Genomic DNA, 9,564 nt, shown 5'->3' on the forward strand with positions numbered 1-9,564 from the left:
GATAATAGTCAGTAACTGGTGAATCCAAATATGGTTCAACAATTCCTGGGGGTCCCCAAGAGGGACCCCAAGAGGTCCTCACCCCAGAGGGCCTGTGGGGACATCTTAGAGCATTAGACTCATTATTTGTATTTAAGCCATATTCATATTTTGCACTATATATTTAACTAATAAGAGGTAGATACCAAGGACCACATCTCTTGCTGATGCTAAGAGTGAATTCTTTGCTAGGTCTCCCTAAAGATACGGTTTCTCTTGAAACTTTTTGGCAAGGAATTATTTTTTTATAGTGACAAGTGGCTCACAGAAATGACCGCCCCACCCCCAACAGCTGTTAAAAGAACAGCTGGCGATTGGCCAGCAGACCCATGTAAAGGGAGTAGAGTTCAGGATTCTCCCACACAGGTACAGAAAAAGAGGCACCTAGCGCTAGGGGAATGTTACAAAGCAAATGTGTCATTTAAAAATATTTTCTCAAATCCAGGTGCTATTTCAGAGAGGAACAGCAAACACTTATCCTTCTTGTGAAAGAAATCTTTGAGTAGACACATCCTGCTGTGGAAATGCTCTGCTCTGGGAATTTAGCCAGGCAAGATCACCTTACACCATGATTTCTGGCCTTTTCTCTCTCTTTACCTCTATGTTCATCTCATCCCTTTACTGTGTCTTAGTTTAATTAGAAGAATTAAATACAACCTGCCTGGAGCAAGGTAGCAGAATCCACAGCCAGGTGGAAATCTGGGTTTGGGTTGGGTGAGCCCTAAAGGAATCACAGGGCAGCTCTGGGATTGCACCGAGTGGAAGATCTGGGGTTGGACAAACCAGGGTCGCATTCTGGCTCTGCTACTTTCTAGCCTCTTCAACTTTTGGAGCCTCAGTTTCCTTGTCTACACAGTGGGAAGAACCCCTGTCTCTAGGAGGGGTTGGGGATGCGGAGAAGTGTATGGCCCCGTCCCTGGCACCTTCTCTTCTCTGTTCAGCGAACATTTTTCTACTGCAGAATGCGACATGCCAGACACTCCCTGGGGAGCTGAAGAGGCAGGGACTGCCAGGTCACCCTCGGGAGAGTCCGCAGGGGCTCGGTACACACTCATTTACCTGATACAGACAGATTCCCCAGGGAGACTTGCCAGTAGGCCTTGAGGGACTGAAGAATCACAGCTCTTGGGTACCTTTGGGGCACGCGGGGTTTGGGGCTTAGAGGAGAACTGAGATACCCCAGCGATGGCTCCCCATCTCATCCCCATGGCCAGCCGGCCGGCCTGCAAGCTTATTTCACAATAAACCAAATGAAAACCAGCAGGCAGAGCAGCACCGGCTGGTCCACGCTGACCCGAAGTCCCGCTCCCCTCTCCAACCAAAAATCACAGTGCTTGATGGAGCAGAGCTCCCTGATCAGCCGCCAAAGGACCCGCTGGTAAAGCTTATTGTCCTGTTTCTCTCGGGACAGCTCCTCCTGGTTTGCCACCTGGGTGGCATTGATGCAGCCGCTCACGAACTTCTCCCTGGTCACGTTGGCCTCTGAGCAGCCATTGTAGTGGATCCCGTCGGGGAATTGCCAGTAGTTGGCCTCGTAGTACCTGTTGCCCTCCGCTCCCAGGTCGACATCCAACTTCCGGCCTTGCTTGATGAAGGCTCCGGGGCGGGTCTCCGCCGTGCGCGCCTCGGTGACCTGCGAGGTACTGGGCACAGCCTTCCGGTTCCACTTGATTCGGTGCTTGATGCCTCTGGCCTTGACTGCTGAGAGCTGGCTGAACAGCAGGACACAGACAATGGCCAACCAGCATCCGCCCAGATGCTTCCTCATTGTGCCAGGATCTGCAGGAGCAAAAACCCAGGCGGTTACCTTCCCCGGGGCGAGGGTGGGGGTGGGGGTGGGGGTGGGGGATGGGGGTGTGGAGGTTGGTGGGGAGGATTCGAGGGCTCCCCTGCCTCCCTCTCCCATGCAGGCAATTTTAAGCAAGGAATGCATCCTTGCACCATTCACATTTTTCCAAAAGCGGAATAGTTTCACCGTGCTCACGTTGCATAGGCTAGGTCAATACCCAGGTTCTTACTTTTGCCTGGAATTACGTGCATTCAGGGTGGAGATCTGATTTTCTCCCATAGATAAGATTCTCCAGCTGGCAATTACAAAGCCTTTGAATATGCATGGGAAAATGAGCGAGTAATGACATAATACATATAGGTTTTCTTTGGTGCACCCAAGTCTTTCCAATCAGAGGATCTCTGGAGGAAAATACGCAGAAGAGTTGAAACCACAGGCTTCTGAGCACAGACTGTATTGTTAATCTTCCCTCTTTATTCTGTAGCTCTAAACTGGCTCTGTCTCTGGCACATTCTGCAGTCCATTCTAAGAAAGTCCCGAAGGGCTTTAGGGTAATGATGGAGAGAGGTGGAAACGTGGTCAGGAGACCCCTGCCTCCTGTGTCAGGGGTCAAGATGTGCTAGAGAGGTGGCTCCCAGTCTCACCTTAGGGACAGAGTGACCCCACCGTCTCCCTCACCCAGCACTTACTATGATCAGCCACTAACATTGACTGCCTTAATTCTCACACAGGGTGGGTACATTATTATTTCCCTCGGATGAAAGTTGTCCCGGGGTGGTGGTGCCTGGGTGGCTCAGTTGGTTAAGCATCTGCCTTTGCCTCAGGTCATGATCCCAGGGTCCTGGCATAGAATCCCGCATAGGGATGCTAGCTCAGTGAGGATCTGCTTCTCCCTCTGCCCCTCCTCCCTGCTCACTCTCAAAAAATAAATAAAATCTTAAAAAAAAAAAAAGGTGTCCTGGGATTCAGAGTGGGGAAGAGATTTGCCCAAGGCTGCACAATAGCGGCTGGCAAATTTGAAACCAGTCTGTCCGACTTGTTCCCATATGCCTACTTGCTATATCCCAAGGCCCTCTGTTCTTCAGGAGGGGATGGTGCCCAAGTTTTTTGCTTTTGACTCTCTGGCCATGAGGGGCAGCACCGACAGGCCCTAAGCTGAGCAAAGAGCAGGCTCCATGAGGAGATGGAATGCTGGGGAGGATTGGAGGGTCTGGGGGAGCTCAGAGGCTCCCGGGTCAAGGTGGTGCCTGGGCACTCCAAGGGTTGCTGATGACATCAGAGATATCCCTCCCTTCCCCCAGCCCCCCAGTCTGATTGTCACATCTGTCTCCTGAAATCACAATAGCTATTGTGGAAATATATTTCCCAAGGTCAACTGTTCAGGGCGTTCCGGCACCTGGACCTCGGTCAGCATGGATGAGAAACACCAGAATCACGGTCGGGCTCTGTCCTAGATGAAGTTCCACTGTGAGCCCATCAGTGCCAGGATTGAAGGGGTTCAAAAGTCAGCTTGCTTAGCCCCTAACACCCCTTCCCTGCAGAATTCCAAAAGTGATAGGTCCACCTCTGTTAATATGTTCAAATGCGGTGTGACTCTGGTCCTTATGTAGGAAAAAAAGCAAAACACAACCTCCGTGCATGTCCAGTGACCTCTGGATGTCTGCAAAGCGGTTTCTGGCCGACCTTTCTTTACCTGCAGGCATGGTCTAGTCTCTTGCTCAGGGAGGCCATGAGTGTGTCCGGCAGCACCCTGAGCACCCACCTTACCCTACCACCACCCCTCAGTGACCTCAGACCAGCTTTCGCTAAAGAGATCCAAGCATGAAGCCAATGTTCATTTGTCTCTTAAATAGGGGGCCACCTCTCCATGCCATCAGCCCATACTCTTTTAGTAGGGGAAATGTTAAATAAGAATAACAACACAAACTACAGGTGTGTCAAGTTAAAAGAAAAACATAAAAGCATAGTGATCTTGGAAAGTCATCTTCATAGTCAAGGGCTTGAAAGCAAGAAGAAAATCCCAACCAGCTAACCCTAAAGTAGCATTTTATTGCAAGCACCAAAGCCAGTGGTGTAACACCAGGCCCGTGTCCCCTGACTCAGGACCCACTCCAGGAGATGCGAGACAGGAAACCGCTGCACGGTTTGCAGTCTGATTAGAAATGAGCGACCCTGACCACAGAAACGGAATCCAACGCGAACTCAGCCTCCCCACATACCTTGGACTTTCTCTGGAAGCTTGCCTCTGGAGCTTCAGCAGCACTGTCCGCCAGCACTGCCCTCCCACCTATGTAGGAGCTGCGGGGGAGGGGGCTTTCCTGCTGCTCTCCAAATAGGGCATCCCTCCTCGCTGGGCAGGACCAATCACGGGTTCCCAGACACTCCTCTGCCTTGAGGAGAGACCTCATCCCTCTTCACAAATAAACACTGTGTGGAGATCTTGACGAAGTTCAGAGAGTTGCCTTTGATTTCACTTTTTTTTCCTTTTATGTATGGACATGTGCATTTACTTATTTACTTCCTACTGACCAGTTTATCAAAAAGGACATGGCAAAGGAAACAAAGGAACAGCCAGATGAAGAAGTACATTAGGGGAAGGTCTGGAGGGTTCCAGCTGCAGGAGTGCTCAGGGAGTCTGGGGGTACAACCTGCCCCATTGCTCATGAGTTCACCAGCCTAAAAGCTCTCCAGACCCCTCTGTTGCCAGTAACTGGGGCCAAGGACCAAATACTCTAACCAAAGATACTCCTATCACCCCTAACACTCAGGAATTTGCAAGGTTTTAGAAGCTGGGTGCCGGACGCTGGGGACATTATTATACCACAATGTCACAGCTGGACAGATGGATGGAGGCATCTGTCCAGAGTCTGGTTAAGTCTGTTTTTAAGACTGGTGTTTTGAGAAGTGCCTTGTAGAATGGAAATGAACAGTGTTAGAAGGAAAACGCTTTCCCATCCGTATCCACAACAGAGGGTGTTGCTGGTATGTGTGCCGACTGGCACCCACAGACTAGCCTCCACCAGCAAAGGGGCTTTGGCCAGGCAGCCTCTGTGGGAAGGGTTTGGTCAGAAGAGGGTGAGACAGCAGCTGAGCCCTAGGGGGGCCCTCTCCCAGCGGGGACCCTCAGAGAGCAAGGTACCCACCTTCTCTGGGGAGGTGGAAAAGCAGGTTCATGTTGTCTAGAGGGACACATGTTGTCTAGAGGGACAGGCTTGGCTGGCACTTTAGGCTGTTGGGTCACGCAGGAATGCTTGAGATGCTGACTTAGTCCAAGTTCAGGAAGTTTAGATCTATGGACACCCACAGGACAGACGCAGATGGAGATGAAACTGACCCAGTTCAAACACGGTGGGGGCTGGGAGCGAGTTCCCGCGGACAGGTGGGGGTGCGGGGGTGGAGGGTCTGGGGATGGGGTGTTGGGGTGGAGGAGGCAGCTAGAGAACCAGGCTCTCCTGGCAGGAGGGGCTGTGCATAATTACTCCTTGTACAGAATGGATCTACTCAGGTGTCTCTATTTCAGTTATTACTGCAATGCGAAATCAAAAGTGAATTCCGGAGGAAAGTACGGAGTGAGATTAGCATGTAAATAAATGTGATCTTTATCCTGATTGTGAACCATCGATGTTGGCTGGATTCGCTTCAAAGCCCTTTTGCAAACCAAGCTGAAGTGTTCTCTCCCATAATGACCAGCAGATGGCGCCAGGGGTTCACAAAGACCTCTCACGCCCGAGGTGGGCACTTCCCCCCTCTACCCCCACCGCTAACCCCTGCAGGGATTTGGGGCCTCCAGTTGGGTCTGTCTCTGCCTTTACTTTTAAAATGTATTGTATTTCCTTTTTTTTTTTTAAGTTTTATTTTCTTCCTAGAATCAGAGTCTTTTTGTCCTGTGAACACATAACACACACACACACACTTCAGCAGTGCAAGCTCCCTATAAACTATTTGCAAAATGCAGAAGAAAAGAAACAAAACCCTCCTTCCTATTTCACTATCCAGAGACAAGCATCAGTACAAGGTTCTTAATTAGGGTTGGGGGTTTTTAGAGCTGGAAAGGGCTCAGAATCCTCTAGGAGCTCCTTCACACCATGAAGTCATGGGGTCAGATAGGCTCAAGGTCACCCCGCTAGGCAGGCTGTGCTGCCCCCCCACCCCCAACAGTGCAGACCCATTGCCCTGTCCTGAACTCTGTGTACTGTCCACCCTGCCCGTCCGCATCTGGTGTGAGCACCACCAGGCCCCCCCTCTTTCTAATTCTTTCTATTCTCTTGCAGAGGAGGACTTGGCGCAGAAGGTGGTGGGAGGTTGGTGCAGAGCTGATGAGACTGCAGATTCCTCCTGGCAGCGAACAAAGAGGCACAGAGGAGCATGGAAGACGACGGAAGTGTTCGAGAAGATGGGAGGAACTCTGAAAGCTGCAAACAAGGCAAGACAACTGCAGAGAGTCCAGAACTCCCCAATTCTGCCTGGTGCTGGTTCCCCACCTACAAACATGAACAAACAAACAGCCAACGAATCAGTGAGAGAGCCCCAGTCTCTCCAGGAGCTGAGACACCAGGGCCCAGTGAATCACGTCTTCTGGTGTCAACAGTTACTTGAGGAATATCACTGATTATGGATCATCCTTGATCAAACAGAGAGTCCGAGACGGATCCCACTGGGCTGGGTGCTCTGTGATGCAAGGGAAGGGGCTCCGGAGGATTTTTCTAGAATGAATGAGTGGTAGAAAATTATGTGAATTAAAAAAAAAAAAATGGCTGGGAAAAGCTGAGGTCTAGCATGGCTGAGTGGGTCGTTATTCTATCAGTTCCTACTTTGATGAGATCTGGGAACTTTGGATATTTATAAATACAGTGGGTATTAAGAGACAAGACGCCAGGCTGAACTGTTCCCAGAAGGGCTAGTGTGTAGGAAGATCACCCACTGTTTCTTGGCTTCCTGAAGATTTATCGAGTGCCAGTCCTGTGTTTGGACCATGCTGTGTCAAAGGAGGGACAGCATCAACTTGGGGAAGGCAGCGAAGGCAGCTCACGGCTCCCCTTAGCTTAGAGAAATAATTGAACTGTGTTTTGGAAAATAATACTAACAAGATAGTTGCGTAGAAGTCTAAACAGCTGTACTCAGTTTTTTAGTGAAGCCTTCTGTTCACAAGAAGCGCTATCCTGATGGTACAGCATTATGCATTTTTTAAAAGCTGAACACACCCTTGTAACCTGCGACAGAATGAGAAGTCGAACAATGACAGCATGCTCAAAGCCTCTCTGTCTCCCCATTGTATCACTGCCCTCTTGCCTGGCTCAGGACACCCTCGCTTACCTTTGCCTGTTGGTATTTCACAGAAACAGAATTATGGAGAAGCTAATCTTTTGTGTCTGCCGATGGTTCATTCCATCATGAGACAACTCCACAGTATCTTCTTGGTTCCCCTCATGGTGGGCGTGTGGGTGGTTTCCTGTTTGGGGGGTTTCCAGTTTGGGCTGCTGTGAACATTCAGACATGTGCCTCTCGGTGGAATCACTTTTCTGTTGGCTGTACACTCTCAGGGGGGACTTGCTGGGTCATAGACTATGTTCAGCTTTTGTATTCTTAGAATTTGGATTATGACTTTGAACAAATTTTAAATAGCACCTTCCTCTATAGCTTGCCCACTATTTTCTTAAGTGCAGTAGGGGGCTCTTCCTTTGGGGGTTCCAGAGCACTGGACATGTAGTTGAATAGTTGCACAGGGCACTCTCGCTGTTCATGTGTTCATTTGAGCTCACAGAAGTCAAAGGACCATGTTCCACTTGCCCCACACATAGCATGGTGCCTGGAATCTAAAGGAACTGAGTTCCCTTTATCCCTTCTTATCTGTGACTTGGTTGCGCAAGGATCACAGCTGCCAGGGTGGGCTGTGTGCCAGGTGGCAGGACCAACCCTCCAAGTCACAGCAGGTCATGATATATAGAGGAAGCAAGAGGAAAGCTAATAGGCATAAAGGCAACAGTTTTAGAATTCATTTTTAAAAAAATCAAGGGCAGCATGTGAAGACCTATCATGGTCATTGAAAGTCCTCTGGGGTCAAATTGTCTAGAAGTGGAACAGGAGGCCCTAGAGGAAGCAAATACTTCTCTCATCGAAGGGCCATTTCCCCTGCAGTTTGCTGCCCTTTCCTGCTCAGACCACAGCAGGTGCCAGGTGCTGGGCTGTGTGGAGCTGATGCGGGGGAGGGAGATGGAACGGGAGGGAATGCGTAAGGGTTGGGAGATGGGGAATCTCGTGGCATACTGGGGACCACTGAAGGGGGTTACTCATCTTGTGTCCCCAAATGTTCGTGGAGTAGGATGTTTATAAATGAGAAGAGAGAGTGCCACCAAAGCTTTAGGGCACAGGGAATAGGGTGAAGTCTGTGTTTTAAGGTGGTCCAGAAAGGGGCACCCAAGGAAAGGGAGACACTCCAGCGTGGAGACCCCAAGGATGGCAGAGAGTGCCAGCCTTGGCCACCATGTCGAAGTTCCTCACTTGGCCACCCACCACTTTTCTCACTTGTCTTTGATGGTTTTTTAGAAGAATAATTAACCGAATAATATGATGTGTCGCTTGTCCTCTCTCCACAGTATGCAAGAAAATGTCCAAAAGGAGAAAGGCCTGCTCCAGGTGAAAGGGGTTAGCTATTATGGGGGTCCCTGGGTGGCAGAGTCGGCTGAGTGTCTGTCTCTTGGTTTTGGTTCAGGTCTTGATCTCAGGGTGGTGGGATCGAGCCCTGAGTCGGGCTCTGTGTTCAGCATGGAGTCTGCTGTCACATAAGCTGCCTTTATGAGGATAAATGGTGTATTTATCAGACATCATTCGGGCAGGTAGAAGTTCAGCTGAGAAAGGGTTTCCATGTTTCCAGGTTTGTGTAAGAGGTATCACGCCTCCCCGCCACCACCACTGTTCACGCTTAACACACGTTGCTTGCCAGTGTTGGAAGCACAGAACCCAATAAAAATCCTTTGCCCTGAAATAGTATAAAGGGCAGTAAGCTAAGATCTAAAAGCTTTGTTGACATCTGAGCATGTGTTAACATGTTCGCTACTGGCCTGCCAGAAATACTAATGAAGCATTTACTACTGTGAAGGCCACTAGCAGGGGCTGAAAAGGTTCACGCCAGAGCCTGGGTCTGTGACAGAGAAAGGAGAAGGATTGGAGCACCGTCAAGATAGGTCGTACTGGATGGAGAAAAGGAGTGTCTGAGCCACGGAGCCAACCAAACCGGAAGATGCAGGCTGAAGTCACTTCTTGGTAGATCTGGCAGGAAATAGGAATGCAAGAGCTAACATTTTTAAAAAATGCTATTATTGGAGTAAAACATACGTGCAAAAAAGTGCACAACTCAATAAATGTTCACAAACTGAACAATGTTATGTAACCAGCAGGATATTCCAAACCCTCATGGCTCCCCCTGCACAAAGCGGGCGAGTCTTGACTTTCTTGACTTCTAATGACCAGGCTGGTTTCACCCACTTCTGTATTTTATACTAATGAAATCATGCCATGTGTGGTTGTTTGTGGTTGTCTTCTTTCGTTCCCCATTGTGTTTGTGAGATTTCTCAGTACTGTTGCCTGGAGGCATTATTTTTCACTTCTCATTCCTGCATGATAGATGGTTGTATAAATAGACCATAATTTATTTACCTATTTACCTCTTGATGGACACTGGGGTATTCTCTGTTTGAGACTATTATGAATGCAGTTGCTCTAAAAATTCTCCTTTACCT

The 9,564-nt window shown here is 49.4% G+C and overlaps 1 protein-coding gene and 1 long non-coding RNA gene across 2 annotated transcripts; both read right to left on the minus strand.

Annotated features, from left to right (window-relative positions):
* Positions 1–1,155: 1,155 nt before the first annotated feature.
* Positions 1,156–4,133, minus strand: PRND (prion like protein doppel). The gene is made up of 2 exons (XM_082745626.1): positions 4,048–4,133; positions 1,156–1,818 (listed from the first exon to the last, which is right to left on the minus strand). The coding sequence occupies exon 2, from the start codon at positions 1,805–1,807 to the stop codon at positions 1,271–1,273; it is 537 nt and encodes a 178-aa protein (XP_082601752.1). The 5' UTR covers positions 1,808–1,818; positions 4,048–4,133; the 3' UTR covers positions 1,156–1,270.
* A 1,699-nt stretch (positions 4,134–5,832) lies between these two features.
* Positions 5,833–7,220, minus strand: LOC309871135. The gene is made up of 2 exons (XR_014315052.1): positions 7,142–7,220; positions 5,833–6,309 (listed from the first exon to the last, which is right to left on the minus strand). It is a non-coding gene; the product is annotated as an uncharacterized lncRNA (long non-coding RNA).
* Positions 7,221–9,564: the final 2,344 nt, after the last annotated feature.

The sequence above is a fragment of the Mustela nivalis genome (assembly GCF_964662115.1).
Source record: "Mustela nivalis genome assembly, chromosome: 8".
Lineage (NCBI taxonomy): Eukaryota > Metazoa > Chordata > Mammalia > Carnivora > Mustelidae > Mustela > Mustela nivalis.